This window comes from Hibiscus syriacus, unplaced genomic scaffold, assembly GCF_006381635.1.
Source record: "Hibiscus syriacus cultivar Baekdansim isolate YM2019G1 unplaced genomic scaffold, ASM638163v2 tig00111069_pilon, whole genome shotgun sequence".
NCBI lineage: Eukaryota > Viridiplantae > Streptophyta > Magnoliopsida > Malvales > Malvaceae > Hibiscus > Hibiscus syriacus.
Genome location: NW_024062970.1, coordinates 52,499 through 73,453, shown reverse-complemented (window position 1 = coordinate 73,453; position 20,955 = coordinate 52,499). Strand labels below are relative to the sequence as shown.

The 20,955-nt window shown below is 34.0% G+C and overlaps 4 protein-coding genes across 4 annotated transcripts; 2 read left to right on the top strand and 2 right to left on the bottom strand.

The window, feature by feature from the left end:
• Positions 1–4,384: 4,384 nt before the first annotated feature.
• Positions 4,385–7,709, top strand: LOC120151744 (SUN domain-containing protein 2-like). Its single transcript, XM_039164111.1, has 2 exons — positions 4,385–5,483; positions 7,178–7,709. Exons 1-2 carry the CDS (start codon positions 4,398–4,400, stop codon positions 7,481–7,483), a joined length of 1,392 nt encoding a protein of 463 aa, XP_039020042.1. The 5' UTR covers positions 4,385–4,397; the 3' UTR covers positions 7,484–7,709.
• Positions 7,710–11,381: 3,672 nt separating this feature from the next.
• On the top strand, positions 11,382–14,087 carry LOC120151800 (type I inositol polyphosphate 5-phosphatase 10-like; the record flags this gene model as incomplete). The annotated part of the gene is made up of 7 exons (XM_039164153.1): positions 11,382–11,461; positions 11,586–11,693; positions 12,158–12,677; positions 12,764–12,957; positions 13,110–13,218; positions 13,604–13,752; positions 13,898–14,087. Coding segments are annotated over 7 exons (1,335 nt in total), but the record flags the coding sequence as incomplete, so codon positions are not given.
• A 255-nt stretch (positions 14,088–14,342) lies between these two features.
• LOC120151732 lies at positions 14,343–17,485 on the bottom strand. The gene is made up of 8 exons (XM_039164105.1): positions 17,403–17,485; positions 16,398–16,520; positions 16,213–16,292; positions 16,056–16,126; positions 15,339–15,409; positions 15,166–15,247; positions 14,837–14,886; positions 14,343–14,450 (listed from the first exon to the last, which is right to left on the bottom strand). The coding sequence occupies exons 2-8, from the start codon at positions 16,506–16,508 to the stop codon at positions 14,385–14,387; spliced, it is 531 nt and encodes a 176-aa protein (XP_039020036.1). The 5' UTR covers positions 16,509–16,520; positions 17,403–17,485; the 3' UTR covers positions 14,343–14,384.
• A 2,159-nt stretch (positions 17,486–19,644) lies between these two features.
• LOC120151799 lies at positions 19,645–20,495 on the bottom strand. Its single transcript, XM_039164152.1, has 3 exons — positions 20,134–20,495; positions 19,933–20,029; positions 19,645–19,758 (listed from the first exon to the last, which is right to left on the bottom strand). The coding sequence occupies exons 1-3, from the start codon at positions 20,493–20,495 to the stop codon at positions 19,645–19,647; spliced, it is 573 nt and encodes a 190-aa protein (XP_039020083.1).
• Between the last annotated feature and the right edge of the window lie 460 nt (positions 20,496–20,955).

Below are 20,955 nucleotides of genomic sequence, written 5' to 3'. Positions count from 1 at the left end.
ATCGACGATCGATCGATAACGAATCAATATTTTATATCATGTGAACCCTAGAATGAAAATCATGAACACAAGCGATTTTGACGGTCAATAACGGAAAACATGACAACGTATAGTAGGAGGACAGTAGGCATTATGTCAGTGGCGGTGATCATGGCCGAAAAAGGCGGCGGCAAATTAAGCTTAGGATTTGGAATTTTGAAATTGTTTTCTAAGATAAGAAAAGTTCAAGCACCAATTTTTTTTTAAAAAAAAACCCCTACCTATTGGATCGAATTCAAATTAAATTGACATCCTAATGTCATCGCATTATCTTTACAAAAATACAAACTGATTCAAACATTTTTCCAATCCCATTTGAGAAAATAATATTTGGGATGCATTAACCGAGTTCCCCAGTACATTATCTGCACAAAATTTCCCTTTTCTCTATCTTATTTCTCATATAATTAACGATTTTTCAGACAACAAGAATATTATTATTAACTGAGTTCCTCAGTACATTATCTGCATTAATTCGATTCGACTCAAAAAATTGATTTTTTCGACTCGACTTGATAAAACTCGGCTCGAATTGACTTCGAGTTGTAATTTCATAAATTTGATTGGACTCGAAATAATTTGAAGTTCAAATCGAGTTGTAAAACACAATTTGAATAACTTGAAATCTTTAGTAATTAGTAGATTGATTTTCAAGTTTGAGTCGAAGTTTAAATCGAGTCCCTCGATTTTGTATGGTTATGTGAATCACATATGAAGAAAATATTAAAAAATATATATATATGTATTGTATATGATTATTGTAGACACATGATTTTCATCATATATATATATATATATATAATAATATTATTAATTTCGTTTTTTTACATTTGCAGGCCTGAACACGTGGCCCAAAATTGTTACACGCCCAGGCAGCAGCCCAAGACCCCACAGCCTGAACACTCGACTCGGTTAGGGTTTTTGAAACTTTAACCCCAGGCAGATCAGGTAAGATAGTGTCTGACCCACCTAAATTCGTTTTAAAGTGGTCGGTGGCGACTCCAATTCATTTAATCCAAGTTGAAGCCCAATTATGGGCCCACTCAAAAGACGGTTCCGACAGTTATAAAATACCATTTAAATTGGAATTAAATAATGCCATCATATTGTAAATGTTTATAATTAAATTTAAATACAAACTTAAAAATTTAACTCGACTCGACTAAAAAAAATCAAGTCAACTCCGATTTATAAAATAAAACTCGTCAACTCCAATAACTTGAATTTTTTTACTCGACTCAATCGAACGTTCACCTCTAAGTGACTATGCACTATTTAATTGTTAATCGATTTACTTCTAATCTTAATTTATGTTATTTATTTATACGCTAAAAGTGTTAATGGTTAAACTTGGGATGGGCATGCGACCCAAACCCGATCGGATCAGCTTTTTTTTTAAATTCGGGTTTAGGTTGGGTCGAGTTTTTTAAGTCGTATTCGGGTCGGGTTGAATTCGGGTTTAGGGTGAAAATATCCTACCCAACCCGAAAAAAATATATTTTTACCTTATATATTTAAGAATAATTACAATAATACCCCTCTATATATTATTTTTTCAATTAAATCACCATTTTTATTGAATAAAAATAATATTTTTTTTATTATTTTAGGTCGGGTTGGGTCAGGTTCGGATTTTATCTCAAAAAGTCGGGTCGGGTCGGGTGGAGGGTATATATTATGCGGGTCGGGTAGTATTTCGGGCGAATGAGTCATTGTTCTCGGGTCAGGTCGGGTAAACCAAAAATCCGACCCAACTCTACCCATGCCCATCCCTAGGTTAAACTAATGAAATTCTTGTAATTTGGTCACTTGATTTGTTTCCTTCTCAATTTAGTCCCTTGTATTCATGTTCTAATTATTATTATTTATTTATTTATTTATTTATATATATTCCCTTTATTATTTGCATTATTTTTTTTTTATTCTTTATTAAATATTTTTTACACTTATATATATATATTCTCTTTTTTATATTTTATTATTTATATAAATGGTAGTTTTATGTATATATTTGTTTATAAATATTCTAATATATATATTATCCATCCTTTTTTCGTTATTACTATTATTATTTTTTGTTTTACCAAACATTTTTATTTATTTATTTATTATTTTTATTATTAATACTATATTATATATATACATATTACCTAACTAATTTGTTTTTTTTCTAAACTTTTCCTTCCTAGGCCCCCATTTCTTTTCCTACCTTCTCTCTTTCATCATATTTTCCCCATGAATTGATGGCATAGGGCCCTCTCATTTTATTTTTGTTCCTTATTTTCTTTCCTTTTGTTTTTCATCACGTTATATATATATATAGATATAGATATTTTGTTATAACTTATCTAATTTATAAACACTACAGTATGTATATATTTTCTTTTTCTTTCTTCTCTTCATTTTGTTTTGTTATTTTTATATATTTTATTATTTTGTTTTGTTTTTTATTTTATTTATTTTACCTTATTTTCTTTTATTGTTTTATTTTATTTCTTAGCCATTTTTTGAGTTTTATTTGTTTCATTATTTGTGTTGCTTTTATTGTTCAATCTTGTATTTAGCAGTTTTTTAGTTAATAAACTTGTTTTTCTTGCATTATTTTATTTTTATTCCTCCTTAATATTATTATTTTTCGGAATTTGAATATGCGCACTTTATCTTTACTTCAATTAATTTCTCATCATATACATTCTTTAAATCAATGTAATTTAACCCTTTTCTGTTTTCTGGTTTAGCCTTTTTATCTAACATTTTCTCATTTAAGGGTATTTTCGTAAATTCGTTAAAGGTAAGTAATTTGGATCTTTATTTTACCTTCTAATTTAAACTTTCAATTTTCTTAATTAAAGACAACTGGAAACTACGTAGTACCATAAGTGTAGTTCAAGAGTGCTAACCCTTCCTTGACTGTAACCGACTCCCGAATCTGACACATCTTTAGTACAGCGCAGATCAAGTAAGATGGTGTCCGACCCACCTAAATTCATTTTAAAGTGGTCGGTGGCGACTCCAATTCGTTTAATCCAAGTCGAAGCCCAATTCTAGGCCCACTCGAAAGACGGTTCCGACAGTTATAAAATACCATTTAAATTGGAATCAAATAATGTCATCATATTGTAAATGTTTATAATTAAATTTAAATACAAACTTAAAAATTTGACACACGACTCGACTAAAAAAAATTCAAGTCAACTCCGATTTATAAAATAAGACTCGTCAACTCCAATAACTTGAATTTTTTTACTCGACTCAATCGAACGTTCACCTCTAAGTGACTATGCACTATTTAATTGTTAACCGATTTACTTTTAATCTTAATTTATGTTATTTATTTATACGCTAAAAGTGTTAATGGTTAAACATGGGATGGGCATGCGACCCAAACCCGATCGGGTCAACTTTTTTTTTAAAATTCGGGTTTAGGTCGGGTCGAGTTTTTTAAGGCATATTCGGGTTGGGTCGAATTCGGGTTTAGGGTGAAAAATACCCGACCCAACCCGAAAAAAATATAATTTTACCTTATATATTTAAGAATAATTATAATAATACCCCTTTCAATTAAATCACTATTTTTATTGAATAAAAATAATATTTTTTATTATTTTAGGTCGGGTTGGGTCAGGTTCGGATTTTATCTCAAAAAAGTCGGGTCGGGTCGGGGTGGAGGGTATATATTATTCGGGTCGAGTCGTATTTCGGGCGAATGAGTCATTGTTCTCGGGTCAGGTCGGGTAGACCAAAAATCCGACCCAACTCTACCCATGCCCATCCCTAGGTTAAACTAATGAAAGAACCTAAGTGATATATTACTAGTATTTTAAGAATACAATGAGAACATCTTTAAAGTTTGAGGGCTAGTTCAAAATAACGAACTATTTGTTCAAGATTTAATTTTATTCTTTGAAATTGATAAATTGATCCTTAAAATCTAAAGAAATTTGAATTTGGTTAAATTATGTGTTAAATTTTTTTTAGAATCGATACCAAATTATAAATCTTAAGGAGATTTACTATCATGTCGACCAAAATAAATTAAAATTTATGGAAAATGTTAAACCATTGATTAATTGTCTTAATTACTCATTTTTAAAATTAACAGGGACTAAATTGCTTAACATTTATAAGAGGATAAATTTACACAATTTGAAAATTGTAAGGATCTAAGAGGTCGTTTTACCTAAAATAACCGCTAGAAAATAGCTTTGGCGACGGTTGATTTCCCCCTTCTTTTTCGCCAAAGAAACCAAATCAACGCGTCAGTGACTCGGCGTAATGCATAATTAATTTCTTATTTATTCTATTTTCAGGATTTAAGATAGCGATTCTTGCGATTTGAACTGACTCCAAAAACAATAATGTCCGCATCTACCGTCTCGATCACCGCCAGCCCGGCGGCGACGCCTCGCCGGCGTTCTCTTCTCGCCGAGAAGAGATCGAACGTCGAAGCATTGGTCGTTGATCCGAACGCTGATGGAATCAACCTTGTGGAAGACAAAACCGCTGCCAATGTCGGTCTCAGCAGAGATCTGAGCCACCATTCGGGTCGTGCCGAGCCGTCAAAAGACTTGTTGCAAGCGAGAAAGGTCGTCGTGGGTCAAAATTCGAACGGCACGCTGCGGCGATCGCGGAAAGGAGCGGTTAATAAGATCGATAAATCTCGATGGATGACCGTGGTTAGTATTTTTGTTAAGAATTTAGCGCTTTTGCTTGTTTTGGTTGGCTTAGCTCAGATTATTAGGAGACTGGCTTTGAAATCGGGGGAGGATAATATCGATGGGACGCAAATGGGATTAACTGAATTTGAGGGTAAGGTTGCTGAGGTTGAGAGTTTCTTGAAAACCACGGCTAATATGATTCAAGTTCAGGTAGATGTTGTTGATAAGAAAATTGAAAACGAAATTGGTGGTTTAAGGAGGGATTTGGATGAGAGAATTCAGGGTCAAACTGCGGTATTGGAGAAGTCATTGAAAAAATTGGAGGAAAAGAGTGAGGAATTAGATAAATCCTTGAGTGAATTGAAGAGTGCGGATTTGTTGACAAAGGAAGAGTTTGGAAAGATGTATGAACAAATGCAAAAAGATAAGGGTGCTGGTGAGTCTGATTATGCAGTGAGTTTAAGTGATCTAGGAGCATATGCGAGAGAGATTGTTAAGAAAGAGATTGAGAAGCATGCTTCGGATGGGCTCGGCCGGGTTGATTATGCATTGTCTTCAGGTGGGGGAAAGGTTGTTCAGCATTCAGAGCCATTTCTTGCCGGGAAGGGAATCAACTGGTTTTTGAAAAGTCCAAATGGGGTTCACAGTGATGCAGACAAGATGTTGAAGCCAAGTTTTGGAGAGCCTGGGCAGTGCTTTCCATTGAAAGGAAGCAATGGGTTTGTTCAGATTAAGCTGCGCGCGGCTATTGTCCCAGAGGCTATTACCCTAGAGCATGTTGCCAAGGTAATATTTTTATTACAGTTTGTATAAAGTTGTTCGTGGTTCACTTATGTATTTGTCTTTATTTTTGTTTTATGATGATAAATCTAACAGTAATTCAGATTTTTTTTATACTGATTCTGGAGGTCCAACGTAAGATCTGTAAGATGTGAATATTCCAACTTGATCTCTCGTACCCATCCTATTTTGCCAAAATAATTTTCACTATGAACTATCTAAGCTTTGATTCAACCCTTGATCTTGCAAAACCAGTCTGCCTCTCATTCTTTCAGGAAACCTATTTCCTCTAACATCTAATTACTTTGCTAGACTTCTTATGATTAGGAGATCTATTTCAATATGGTGAAGGCAATAATTCTTATAAGTTGGATCTTTTAGATATTAAAGGGGAAAACATATGCAAGGATTGCATTAGGATCTCATTTTAATAAGGATTGGCTCTATTCTGTTATGATACTGTCCTTCCCTGGAACCTACCTCCAAAACTAAATAGGTAAATAGTCATGTCTTATATTTGACAATTCTATGTGAATAATGACATTTTAGTAGCGTTTCCATTCTTTCAATGCCGGTTTCATGCAAGGAGAAATGGAGTAGAAATACAAGTGCCGAGGCTTGTTTGAAATTGTGCTCCGATGAGGAGTTTTTTTTCTATCTGTAATTGCTTTTAGCGGAGGCATACTTTTGGAAGAGGTGAGTGGAGATATAATTTTCAGTTATTGCTTGATTTGCATTGGATAAAGAGTCCATGAGATATTTGTATATATGGAAACACCAAGCAAAACAAGCAAATATAACCATTACATTTTACAGAAAAAACAACCAACTATGTATCTAGAGATAATATGTGAAAAATAAGAGCAGAAGAATACTAGGTGTTATGTGTTTTATTTTGACGCCTAGAGGCAATGAGAAATTTCTACTATGATTGAAGCAAAATGGAGAGAACAATAGTTTTGTACCCAAAAACTCTTTGGAAAGCAATCAAGTTGGTGCACTGAAAAATTCCATCAGGTGACTTGAACCTACAATTGTTCACGGTTAAAGCAGCAGTAGAAATGTTGCTCTAATTTTTAATTTTACATGAAGTACCCATGTCCAACACCAATATCCGACACATTCAAACATGAGTGTGTAGTTATTACCTTTGAAAAGCCCTTTAAATATGTGGAAGAACTTACAAAAACTTGAACATGCCCATGTTGGGCACATCCTTATTCAACACTTCACACGAGTTTGAGTAAGTTGGTACTTGGGCTTTATTATGTAGAATACTTATGGAGAACTTTTAGTTTTATTTGAGATCGGTTGCATGAAAATAATTATGGGGGTAAACATACGGTAATGACTATATGAATATCCTTTCTCTTTTCATCTATGATACACCAATTCTTCGTTCTGATTGGTCCAACTCATATGCTCTTTACAGTGCCTTCATTCTGCTGGCGCACCAGAGGAAGCAACTTATGCCATCAATTATTTCTTTGGCTTTTGTTTTCTTAATACTACAACATCTAGCATCTAGGATTTATTATCATTTATGAATGGATCTTGCCTTGCAAATTTCGAATAACTTCCATTTGATCTATGGCCAGCAAAAATAAATCAAGGGCTGATTTAAGAGTGCTCTTTCTGATTTTTATTCTCAATTGACTTTGTCATAATTGCTTATTCTGTTGTTCATGTACCGTGTACAGAGTGTGGCATACGACAGATCAAGTGCACCCAAGGACTGCCGAGTCTCTGGCTGGCTGCAAGGACGTGACCCTGATTCCTCTGTTGATTCCAATAAGAGGTTTCTCTTGGCAGAGTTCACGTATGACCTCGAAAAGAGTAATGCTCAGACCTTTGATGTATTGGATACAGCAGGTATCGGTATTGTTGACACAGTGAGGCTGGACTTCTCTTCAAACCATGGAACAACTTCACATACCTGCATTTACCGTCTGAGGGTACACGGCCACGAGCCAGATTATGTTTCAGTGGAGAAAACGGAGTCGTGATCCATATCATACTCGTGATCTGCACGCTTCTCGGTAATTTTGATTTTCAATCTTCATTGAATGAAATAGTACTTAGGTCATTCTACTAACTAGATACAAATTCCTTATCCTGTTAAAATTTCTTCTGGGTAGCAAATGGGTATGAATCTATTTTTATGCTTCCACTTTCCAGTTAGGTTGTAATGATTTGATTTGTATGAACCAGAATTAGATGAACTTTAGTTTCTCGGTAGGAAAAGTAAAATAGAATTTCGTTCCTAGGTGATAGTCCGAAATTCCAGAGTCTATGTCGCACTCGTGTTTAAAGGGTGGTGTATTTATAAAAATTTCGACTCATCGATTATTTATATCATATTTGTGCTATTTCTTGTCTTGTATCATGTTTAGTTTTGCTCTTTCCATCTCTTTTAACACTTTTGTTTGGAAAATGTTACTAGGGAGATGTAAGAAGCTTGAACTCGATTCGAAATTCTAGATGAAAATCTAGTTCAAGCTAGATTGATTCACTTTTAAAGTTCAAGGTCGATTTTCAAGATGAAAATCAAACTATTTAAGATCTCTTAATTAGCCTTATTTACTAGTAACAAAACGACATTGAACTAAAGCTCGATTTATTAGAATACTTGAATTAAGCTTGCCCGATATCTCGAGCTGCTAGAGTTTGAAATCAACTCAACAATCACCGAGTTCGAGCTGAATACAAGTAGTTTGCAAGGATAATGCAAAGCTTTTATGAGTTATGGATGAATGGGTTGCTGAATGTTATAGCTGTTTTTTTATAACCACCGGAATCCGACTCATTAGTCGGATCGTACGTTTCATAGACCCATTATAGAAGTGATTATCTGCATTTACAATATTAGAATTCGAACTCCGACTATTTATTTGCTGGTTGGACTGGATACAAAGGTTTCTTCAAAGTTTCGAGAGTTTTTTTTAAAAATACTGTTGTACTATATTTGTATAATTGTATATGTAATTGTATTATTGGTTGGATTCCGTGGTAAAAAATTATTGTTATTCTGAGGATCCGGGTTCGAGCACCATAGATGCTAGGGGTGCGAGCGTTCAATGTTGAAAGGTTGAGAGTTATCTTTGAAGGGATATTGCCTTATACTTACCTCATATTATGAAAAAAAGAAATGTATGATTATCTGATTAGTGATTCCATATAGTTCGGGCTGGTCAGTATGATCATTTTTACTTCGATTAATTAAATGGATCGATCCAATTATTATAGCTCATTATTTCCGATTAACTATCATTTTATAATCAAAACCAATGTTTATTAAATTATCTGTTTTTTATTAATTTGATTAATCGGTTGATTTATATATCTTTTTATAATCAAAATGAATGTTTATTAGAATGTTTGTTTTATATTAACTTATTAAATTGAAATAATATATCCATTTTTAAATAAATTGATTGATTCAATGATTTTATTTTGAAAATAATTTTTCAATTATTAGAAAAATTGATTGATTATTCAATTTTTAATGATAAAAATTGATTTTTTTAGTTTAATCACATATATTTAATTTATAAATTGATTATTTTGAATCGGATTTTGTACCGGAGTGTAGATTCAACCTAATACTCCATATGTTTTTTTTACAGAACTTGCTATTTAGAAACACCAAATCTGAAGGCATAAAGCCAGATTTCATTATTTTCCAAGAAAGAATCAAATCAAAGCAAAAACAATAACAATCAAACGAAAGCATATTTTAAATTCTTTACCCCAAATAAAATAAATAATTAGAAGAGTTTTATGTAAGAGATATTTAAGATTCCGATCCCCCACCTTGACCGTGCAGATTTTTGGGATTTTTTCCTTCTATTTTTTAATTTAATTTTCTCGAGAAAATCGTCTCTCAAAATCCGACGAACCAAACTACGAAAAACCCAATGTTTATATTCTATTGATATTCAACGAAACAAAACAAATTTGGGTTCTTAATCTCATCTCTGAACAATAAAGCTTCTTTACTGGGTATTATATTCATTTTATTTTCTCGAGAAAATCCGACCAAACGAACTACAAGAAGAGAACCCTTGTGTTTATATTTATTAACATTCAAATAAACAAACAAATTTGGGTTCTTAATCTTATCTCCGAACAATAAAGTTTCTTTCCTTGGTATTTCTTTTCAATTAATTTTCTCGAGAAAATCTAATCAAACAAACTACAAAAAGAGAACCCCTTATGTTTATATTTTATTAACTTTCAAATAAACAAAACAAATTTGGATTCCTAATCTTGTTTGTGTATGTTTGAACGATGAATATAAAGCCAGACATCTTTTTGTTTTTCAATTGGCCATTGGGTTTCAGCTTTCAATTCAACCAAACAAAAACATTCATCCAACTTTCTTACATTTTCCTAGTTTTTCCCCCCCTTACATATCTTTTCTCTGAGACTTTGACCCTCTTAGTCTCCTTCAACCCCTTCTTTTAACTAAGTTTTCATTTTCATCTATAAGCATTTAAAATATGAGGGGAAAAACAATTATTTACATATGATTATAAATATATAGCAATGTCTCCCCGTGTGTGTTTGTGTTCATATTTGCATCGGCTGACCTCTTCCTTCCTCTTATAAATTTGAAGTCCAAAGTTTTAAACTTTCATTCTGTGATTGGTTTCTAAAAAGAAAGTATGGGTTTTTCTCATTTGATCAATGAACACCCCCCCCCCAAACACACACACACACACAAAATTGCCAATAATTTTCCTGTTAAATTAATGTTTTTAATCATAATTTTATGTTCTTTCTTATTTTTGTATTGATTTATTGCAGGTAAGTTTCTTTCTTTTTCCTGATGATTGGGGTTGGATTTTGTGGCATGACTGATGAATCAAGACAGAACAAACCAGCAAGCTTCAGTAAAATTCCCCTCTTTTACTTATTTTATTTGTTAAATGTTTCCAATTTATTTTGTTAATATATATTTTATTTTATTTTTCACTCTTTGATTGGTAAAGTATTGAGTGTGAAGGGAAGAAATCAATGAAATAAAGAGATTGAAGTTTGATTTGGTCCCTCGGGTGAGTGCTTATAGTATCAAATACATAGAATTTACCAATTATCTTAATTTTCTTCTCTTAGAAGATAGCTTTGCATTTGGAACCAAAATAAAAGGAAAAAGAAAAGAAAGTGTCCTTATCATATCTCATGTGTAAATACCATTATATAATTTTTTGGTCCAAAAATGTTGTTCTTCATAGGATAAATTCCATTCCATGTTTGTACATTGTTATTTTGTCAAAGATACTTTCTTTTTTCCCATGGAAAAACAATTAGCGTCGATTTATTTATCTATTTTATTTATTGGTACAAAAGAGATTCGGATTCGAGACTTAGAGAGGGTTTTGGATGTCGGGAGTCGAGGCTCATTTTTACTGGATGTTACCTATTAAGAGTTGCTGCACGAACGAACGAGTTATGCAAGTTGGTGCAAACAGAAATTCCTTTTCCATCTTTCTATTTTTCGGGATTAGAGGATGAGGTTAATCCAAGTTGCTGTGATGACAAAAGCATGCATTCGTATCAGTGGTGTCGTCATATGTATAGATAAACTCAGACAATTTCCACAGGGAACAAACAAAAAATGGCAATTTGTTGAGAATATATTCTTGTCTGAAACTTTAATCCAAAGAGTAAGAATGGTAGCTTAGCTTTCACCACCACTTTTCTTGATGTCTTCTTTTTTCCTCGTTCTTTGCCTCTTATATAGTCTTGTTCTTGGTTCGAATCCGATGGGAAATCGAGTGTTTGATTTCAGGGAGACAATGTTTCGTCGAAAAAGAAAGTTCTTGTTCTTTTTATATTATAAATCGTAAAGAATTCTGGAAAACTTGTGTCTAATCTTTGAATCTTACCCGAATTGTTTGTTGGTTTTTGTTTGTTTTTACAGAAGGATTGCTTTCGAGGGGCGAGAGCACAAAAGCTGCTAATGAGAATCAGTCCTTCCGGTAGTCATTAGATGAGACTCTTCTTTTCTTTTTTATTTCCTTTATCTCCAGGCTCCAGCTCTTGGGGATGACAGGCTTGCTTAGTTGTTTAACCAGACTTTTTTCTATGTTTTGTTTGGTTTAGGGTCAGTGTCTTCGTCGCAACATGGAATGTAGGAGGCAAATCTCCGGACAGCAAACTCAACCTCGATGATATTCTTCTTCGTAAAGAATCAGACATTTATGTGTTGGGGTAAATTTTCTCAATCTCTCTTGTATTTTGCCTTGCGATTCCCGGATTGTTGTTCAGTTTTGGGTTCTCGAACTAAAATTTTCTTCTTGGTGAACATGATTGCAAAAGAAAAAACGGAGAGATCTGCAGGAAAGTTAACTTTCTTTCTCGTAATCTAATGGGTGCTAGTTCTTAAATTTGTGATTATATTGCTTGAATTCGGGTGAGTGCCAGAGACATATGTACTATAGTCATTTTTGGGTCTAGGCACGAGTGTTGGGTACATGTATAAGAGTCGGAGCAACACAGCTTTGTGCTGAAGGTCGGAGCAACACAGCTTTGTGCTGAAGGTCGTATAAGCCGGTTGAGTTGACAAGAAAAAGATCGATTTTGAAGGCTTTTCTTGCAAGATTTTTTTTTGTTGGATATGCTTTTATCATGGAAATGAGATTCTTTTCTTCTGAATAGTTCTTTCGGGTTGTTAGTTTTCAGGAAAGTGTTCCGTTGAATGCTGGAAATGTGCTAGTTAGCGAGGATAACGAGCCCGCAGTGAAATGGCTCGCCTTAATAAACCAGTCATTTAACAAGGTGAACTATGTACCTTTGAGAGGATCGAAATCCATCTCTTCTCCAGGGGGTTCTCTGGTTTTTCCGAAAACTTCGCTTAGAAAGGCCAGCAAGGCTTTGAGGACTGAGAGTAAGCGAAGGCTGAAGAGTTGCAACTGCCCTACGGACTTGGAAAGGAAGAACAGCAAAGAATTCTGTTTCCGGTGTCCACAATCTCAAACGAATGAAAATGATATTTCGTCTGAAGATGATGAAGACGGCTCTAGCAACTTAATGCCTACACCTGGTGCAAACTCCATGAAGTATAGCCTTGTAGCAAGCAAGCAAATGGTTGGAATTTTTCTCACGGTTTGGATGAGGAAAGAGCTTGTACAATATGTAAGCCACATGCGGATTTCCTGTGTAGGTTGCGGAATCCTCGGATGCCTTGGAAACAAAGTAAGTCGAGAACCGAAACAGCTAGAGGTGCATTGTTTACTTGCATCGGATATATACATATGTCAAATGAACATTTTCGAATGCAGGGTTGTATTTCGGTGAGTATGCTTTTCCACAAGACAAGCTTTTGTTTCTTGTGCAGTCATTTGGCGTCTGGAGAGAAAGAAGGTGATGAACGCCGGAGAAATTCAGATGTCACAGAGATACTCCGGAACACGCAGTTCCCGAGGATCTGCAAAACGATGAACAGTAGGGTGCCAGAAAAAATTGTGGATCACGAGTAAGCATCTACGAAGCTATGAACCAATGTTTTTTAATTTTGTCAAATCCCAATCTGGTTGCAGTTTTCAACATATACGTTCTCTTATTAAAAGACTAGGTTTTCAGAAAATTTGGCCTTTTAACATTTTTTTCGTCGATAAAATTCCGCAGTCGGGTCATATGGCTAGGGGATTTGAACTACAGGATAGCTTTAAGCTACTCTGATACCCGAAAGCTACTAAAAGAGGAAGCCTGGGATGCACTGTATGACAATGATCAGGTAATCCCTTATACCATAGAAATAAAACCCGAAAATGGTGGAAAATGTCAATATATGGATTCTTTATTTTCTCTGAAGTATCGTATCAGATGCATTCAGACAGACTATAGGGGTACTTTCCTCTAAATAACTAGATACATATTCGTATCCAATGCTCAATCCGAGTCCAAGTAAAACAGGTTTTATCATCTGTTTCTAATTGAATCCAGGATTAGTAGAGTCACTTCTTATGTTACCGCCTACCGGTTACTTGGACTCCGGTGTTAGTGTACATGTACCCGGCATTGTCATCAGAATACAGTAACATAGACATCGATACTCGGGCAGATATAAGTCATTGATGTGTATGCTAATACGAGAAATATTTTTGCATTTGGATACACAGCTGAAGAACGAAATGGAGGCGGGTCGAGTATTCAACGGATGGAAAGAAGGAAAAATATACTTTGCACCAACTTACAAATACTCTCTTAACTCGGACATTTATGCCGGAGAAACAATTGAAACCAAAAGCAAAAGGAGAACTCCAGCCTGGTATGTATTCACAATTTATTAGATTAACTAGGTAATCGATCAAACTGATTGGGCCGGTCAGTTTAATGAAAATATACGTTCCGATTTGATCAAGCATTTCGATTGGATTTTCTCATAGCAGATTCTAATGGTTTTGAGTTTTCAGGTGTGATAGAATACTATGGCGCGGAAGCGAAAGCTGCATGAGTCAGCTTTCGTATGAAAGGAAGGAATTAAGGTTTTCCGATCATGGGCCGGTTTGTTCTATATTTTCGGTGAGCGTTGAAGCGATGGAAGATGGATCAAAGAAAAGATCACCTTTAATTAAATATAAACAATAATAAAGAATAATTGCAGAAAAGTACCAGTTTCATGCTTAGAAATATAACAAATGTATCATACTTGGGGTTCAAGAAAAGACATCAAAATTATATGTAATTGATATTATAAGATAGAAATTAAGCAAACAATATTAAGCAAATGGTAGAAGAAAGGAGATGAACAAAGACAAACAAAACAAAATTGCTTAGTTTTATTTATCGATAAATAAAACACATGAATTTCTCAAAATTAAGCAGATGTCCATGAATATGAACATGGAAAGCATCGATCGAAAGCATGCTGTTAAGTGCTAATCAAATCCTTTGTGCTACTCAAGCAATTCGACAAGCAAACTTGCAAACCCTAGAACACAATACCAACCAGGGTATGATCCCAACCTGTAATTTAGGAGATTAACAACAAAACCAATCAACTTCCTGTGTAACTTGAACTTAGATAATTGTTAGATATAGGCATGTGTATGTTCAGTTTATCGAACATTTTTCATATATATTTGGTGGTTCTTGGAGGGTCACATCCCTATAACAACATAGTTTCAATTCGGGCAAGAAACGGGCAAGTCCTACCCAGGCAAAGTACTTGAGCTCATAGCACCACACACCTCAATATGGATTTCTAGTTTTTAGATATGCCTTGTTATAAACAATTGGAATAGGCAAACAGAAAACCAGAGACGGAATTTGAATCCTATTGCTATCATAGAAGGAAGAAATTGAAATTATGGAATAGGTTAGAGTTGCTAAATATTGAAAAGAATTCTTACCTGGACATAGTTGCTTGAAGAACCCCAAATCTTCCAGGACAACAATCTCCCTGCAAAATAAGTTGTTTGTAATTCAATAGGAAAACAACCCATTTTTCACTATTTTGTTTCATTAATATTTCCCCACCATTTGCTTTCATGCAAACGCTTTCTGCTCCAATTTATTTTTATTCATTCGACATCCAAGGGACAAGCTTTTAACTATTTTTCGGAGTTGTCATTATGAAACATGTATACCGACGCAAGCATGTTTAAGCAAATTGTAATTAACAGTCAAAGAAGCTAACGGCCTAAGACAATATTTCACAAAAATCATTATCGTGCATTACCAAAGGGTTGCACAAGATGCTGAGATACAGAAGCAACAGGAGAGCTCCAAAACCAAAAGACTAACACAATATGAACAAAGACCTGCACGAGCAGACCATAAATCTCTTAGGGTACCAATCAAACCAACAAAAATATACAAACTTCTAGATAGCTTCGTTACATAGAGATAGACCTTTGCGATGAACAAAACTTTCAAATACAAATCATACGACTGTTTCACCTCCTGGGTAAGATGTGCCTGATCTGAAAATCAAATGTTGCTTCTGTAAGTACAGGTGATATGATTAAACAACTCAAGGGTTAAAAGGAAACAACTAGATTATAGTGACTGTTTGTAGATGAAGCTTTCTTTCTTGAAATAGAAAAGAAATATAGATGAAAACAAGAAAGAATATCTAATAAAAGTTCAATTGAAGCCAACAATTTTCCTCTACTTAAAATTAGTATACTCCATACCAAAAATTAAATTGATCCCATTCATCTCGCAGGATTAAATTAATCCTTACTCTCCTCGCTTGTTAAACATAACAGTATTTATATAGCAGATTCCCCTTAACATTGTTTACAAGCCAGGTGTTACATCAAATTAGACACTATTAAAAATATGTTTGCTCGGACTCTCCATTTTCCTAAAAGTATCCATGTTCAACTTTTGTATCCAACAAATAGATATGGGACACCAACTCCAATGGCTATCCAAATACAAGGAAAAACTTAAAAAAAAAATTGACCATACCCATGTTGGATGCATACTTGTCTGATACTACACCCGAGTCAGAGTAACTTGAATCAAATATATTTGATTGTTGAGAAAATTAAATTCATATAATTATGTAATGGAAAAAGTATTAAGTGATTAACATAAGGCTAAAAACAAAAGTGGCCTCACAATTTGCAAGTTCCTTCTCCTTGGCAGCAGCCATCCTCCTAAGCTTGGCTGCTTGTGCAAAGGTAGATGGCCTATGAAGCAAAATAGATGTTCTTTATCCTGTAAATGTGATTGCTAAGTTGATTAAATGGAATTAACCGCTATTTAAATTACTTACTGTGAATAGGAGGCAGCCTCTTTCAGAAGCTGCTTAATCTCCCCACGAAGCTGCATTTCCTTGTCAGTTTTCGATGCTCCCTAACCATGAAAACACAAATCTAATCAACATTGTGAAAAAATAACAGGATAATTTAGAACATTCAAGTTAAACAACCATATATGACATCAAGCAGAATTTGGTACCCTCTTTAAATCTTGGAGACGTTTGGTGGCAAATTGAAATACGAAGACAATGAAGAAGACAAAAGGAGCTGCCAAAGATCTTGTTTGTTCTAAGATTTCTCCTTCTCCCATATTTCTCTTCAGCTGTTACATGAAACTTTTGAGGGAAAGACAAATTTATCGAGGAAAACAAATCCAGGAAACAATTTTTCTCTCTCTTTAGCACCCCAAATTACAATTTACCTACCTTATTCAAACCCTATACAAATAATTGTTCCATTGGAAAATCAAACCTTTGTTATTCCTGTTTAGATAAGCATGTGCTTGACTAACATAATTGTAATAATTATAATAGTCCCCAAAGCAATTTTGGTGTAGATGAAATCTTCCTTGGAATACCTACACAAACTTTACTTCAAATAACCATATTTTTTCGTCTTTCCTAGATCTTTCAAGTTATTAAAAACGAACACTATGTACTCTGAAAGTCAAAGCGTTTTAACTCGAAGCTATTAATTCCACATGAAAGGAGAAAGAGACGAAGATGGTGATAACCACTTAATGGATATCGCCAAACCTAATTACTAGGAGATCAAAACACCAAAATTCAAAATAGAAGGGGGGGAAACATCAAAAACAACAAAGCTCATAGGATGTGGAATTAGGAATGAAACAATATATATATATAGAAATTAAAGAGAAATCCTAATTTCCCGTAATGAAACTTGCTAGCATGCATCTAATAACTCTCAAATCAATCAGTCAGAGACAGAGGAATTCTAACCCTAAGCAAGCAAAATTATCCAAAATTTCACCCATTAATCTCTTCTAAATCACCACAGAAATCACCGTGAAAAGAAACAGCATTACCTAATTCCAGCAGTTTTCCCATGGCTCCCTATGATATTGCATTAAATTCAAACGCTAATTGCTAAAAGCCACCGAAATATCATGAAAAAAATAATTCATAAACAGCACGGATTAAAGGATATTCTTCAAAATGGAGAGAAGAAATCGATAACTTACGTCGAGGAAGAACCGATTGCTAAATGAAAATGCAGAGCTCGCAGATATTTCCGTTTGTGCAAAGGAAGCCAAAAGAAAGTTTAATTAATATGAGAGTTAATTCCAAAATAGATCCCCTAAACTATTTTTCTATTTTAAATTAGTCATTGAACTTCAAATCAAATTATGATCTTATTCTAAATTGATCCGTAAATCTTAAAATATTATATATTAGTCCTCAAATTATCAATACCATTTTATTTTGATCCTTTCCATCATTAGAATAAATTACATTTTTAATACCTAAACTATCAATTTTAATCTGTTTTAGTATTTAAACTTTCGATTGTTTCAAAATTATACCTAACATCTAGTTTTCATTTCATTTTAGTATCCGTCGTTAAAAACTTAACGGTTTTAGTACCTAAACTATCAGTTTTGGTCCATTTTAGTACCTAAACTTTCAATTTTTTCAAAACTTAACATTAAATGGGTACTAAAATAAAACAAAAACTAAACTTTAGGTCTGATTTTTAACAAATTAAAAGTTTAGGTGCTAAAAAGGATCAAAACTAATATTTAGATACTAAAAGCATTATTTACCCTCAACTTTATTAGCTAAAAAGATTAATTTTTGCAAAATTAAAGACGTGTATCTGTACGAGTTAGGTGGGATAACAACATTAATGTATACATATATAGATGTTCTCTTGTATGTATTTAAAAGATTATATTTGCATGAATCTAATGATATCGATGGTAAATGAATTGTTGATATTCTTTGAGATTCCAAGTTCGAGTACCAAGAATACAAGGAGTGTGAATATTCGGTGTGTAAATTGAAAAAAAATTAAAAGTAAAATGAGCGAAATAGTAAAAAAAGAAAAATTTAGTGAGAAATTGGGTATTTTACCCTATAATTTAAGTATCTTTTTTCTATTCTCCATTAATATAATTTCACATATTCTAAATTTATAATATAAATTTATAACGAGATCGATTTTGATGTTGGTTTTCGACTGATTATTCTCTTTTCTATTTCTTTTTAGTTTTTAAATAAGAATAATTTTTCTTTTATGAAACTTTTGTGATACGTTTTTCATTTTTTTCCAATCGTTTAACTGTTCTTTTATTTATGTTTTCTCATTGTTCGATTTGACGATGTCATGACCGATCATGATTGTGCTTATTTGAAATTTTGTTGATCTTCCTTGTTATAGACATTCAGATTAAATTTGGATGCGTGATTTTGCGTTCGTGGGTAACTACTCATGACGCTCAACTCTGATTTACGGTTCTCGGTAGTCTTTCAATAGCTTAATTCTATTTTGTGGTTCGTTTGTCGATGTAATCAGATTTGCTTGAATCTATTTTTATTCGAGTCTTTCGGTTGAATTTTTAACCTTTCCATGTATAGTCATTTTATGATATAAAGTGGTTAGTTTCAATGTTATATGAAAATTTCTAAATTATATATTGAGTTTATGATGATAGTTATAAACTTTTATTATAATTTTAAATATTTTTAATTTTTAATAATATTAACGACTTCTATTAAAAAAAACTCTACTCTCATAACATAAAATCTTAAGTCTGTGCATGCTATTGAATATAGATCCAAATCTCGTAATTTTTTTTTTTTGAATAATTTTGAATTTATTACCCAAAGAGAGCAAACCTAAGCTGCTACAGATCATAAGAAACAACACAAAGCTCACAGAGCCTCAGGAAGAATACCCCTAGCCTCACACAGCAGAGAGTTTAAATTATCAAGTCCATCTATATTCTTCCTACTGAATTGAATAGAAACAACCTCCTTAATTGAATCAACAATGACCTCAACCGGGTGGACTCACCCATTGAAAATCCTGCAGTTATGCTCAGACCATACCAAGTAAATATGAGCACTCCAAGCCACCCTAAAGATACCAGCAGTCAATGACTTACCCTTCAGGCAGGAAACCGCCCAAGCCAACTACTGGTCCCATAACATGTCGAGAAACATTGCACAGCCGCAACACCCCTTTCCAAACCTCACCCGAAAAGAACAAGCAAAGAACAAATGGTCTCGAGTTTCAGTATGACCTTAGAAAACACAATGTGAATCAACAACAACATCCCAACGAAAAAGGTGATTCTTTGTATAGAGCCTCCCCAGGATTGTAAGTTGCGCAATAGAAGCATGCTTCGGGACTTGGAGAGGACACCACACTAGTCTATGCCAAGACACAACAACATTCTTAATACGGACCTCAGACCAGATCTAGGAGGTGGTAACCACACTACAATCAGCAATCACTCCAAGCACCATGAAAGACTCTTCCCTAGTTTTCAGCATCCTCTTTGTGCACCAACTAAAATGGGGCTTGGGAACAATCTGCCAGAACCGAACTCCTTTCAACATATAAGCGTGAAACCAAGTGACTTAGAGAACCTTAGCCAGCGAAAATGTCCTTCACAAGAGAAAAGACATGCCTTGTTCCAGGTTTTAAGATCCTCCAAACTAAGTCTCCCCTTCAGATTTGGAGGAGCAAATCCTCTCCCAACTAACCTTAACACCTGTTGCAGGAGAGTCTGAACCCTTCCAAAGGTACCTAGCACAAAGCTGCTCAATGTGCTTAATGATGGACTGAGCTAGAATGAGCTGCCTACACCAAAAGTTCACAACATCAAAAAACACAACTCAAATTAGTTGTAAACGACCAGCATAACTAAGATTGCGATTACTTCAATGCCCCAGCTTGGCATTAACTTGTTCAATAAGAGGGTAACAATCCTTTTCAGAGAGTTCCTAGTTACCAAATGTACCCCAAGGTAACGAACAGACAGATGATATAACTTGAACCTTGAGAGACTCTGAATTGCAGCAAGAGAATTAACATTGACCCCAGAAGCAAAGAGTTCACTCTTAGCAGCATTAAGCTTCAAATTAGACCACACAAAACTTCTCCAAAATGCACTTAACCCCATAATCGAATCCAATGAACCCTTACAGGAGATAAGGAGATCATCAGCAAAACTCAGATGAGTTAAGCTAATTTTCTTATATTTGGGATGAAATTGAAACAGGTTCCTTGCATCATCTAAATCCAGAAGCTTACAAAGAACGTTCATGGCCAAGACAAAAAGGTAAGGAGACAAGGGTTCCCCTTTCCTTATCCCCTACCCCCTTTGAAAAAACCAACCAAAGTGCAATTAATAACAATAAAAAATCTGGAAGTGGTCAGACAAGCCTCAATCCAGCCCCTAAACTTCTCGGGAATCTCATAAATTTTATCACACAGAGTACATTAAATTCTTGAATGAAAATGAATCAACCAAATTTCACTAATTTTTCTAAGAGCATTATGACTATAATTTAGCCAAATTATTAATTAAGCTCAATACAAAAATATTTGATTTATTTCCTTCATTTGCTCATCTATTTCTATCTTATGATCTGTTAGCTTTCCCTTTCTCCTCATTTCCTTCACTATTCTTTATTGTTAATTGTTTTTAGAAGAATTATCATTCTGTTTTCTCTCTCCCTAACCCAAATCCGCAAAATTCTAGAGAAGAAGATGAGAACTTATTA

Bases quoted from the DNA above. Each gene is read 5' to 3' on its own strand.
- LOC120151744 (XM_039164111.1), top strand. From the start codon at position 4,398: ATGTCCGCATCTACCGTCTCGATCACCGCCAGCCCGGCGGCGACGCCT. The intron at 5,484-7,177 runs GTAATATTTTTA...TACCGTGTACAG, and splicing joins CCCTAGAGCATGTTGCCAAG to AGTGTGGCATACGACAGATC.
- LOC120151732 (XM_039164105.1), bottom strand. From the start codon at position 16,508: ATGGGAGAAGGAGAAATCTTAGAACAAACAAGATCTTTGGCAGCTCCT. The intron at 15,410-16,055 runs GTGAGGCCACTT...TTTGATTTTCAG, and splicing joins GGAGAAGGAACTTGCAAATT to ATCAGGCACATCTTACCCAG. The intron at 15,248-15,338 runs GTCTATCTCTAT...CTGCTCGTGCAG, and splicing joins AAGTTTTGTTCATCGCAAAG to GTCTTTGTTCATATTGTGTT.
- LOC120151799 (XM_039164152.1), bottom strand. From the start codon at position 20,495: ATGAACGTTCTTTGTAAGCTTCTGGATTTAGATGATGCAAGGAACCTG. The intron at 20,030-20,133 runs GTTAATGCCAAG...CTTTTGGTGTAG, and splicing joins GTTACCCTCTTATTGAACAA to GCAGCTCATTCTAGCTCAGT. The intron at 19,759-19,932 runs GTTAGTTGGGAG...CGGTTCTGGCAG, and splicing joins CTCCTGCAACAGGTGTTAAG to ATTGTTCCCAAGCCCCATTT.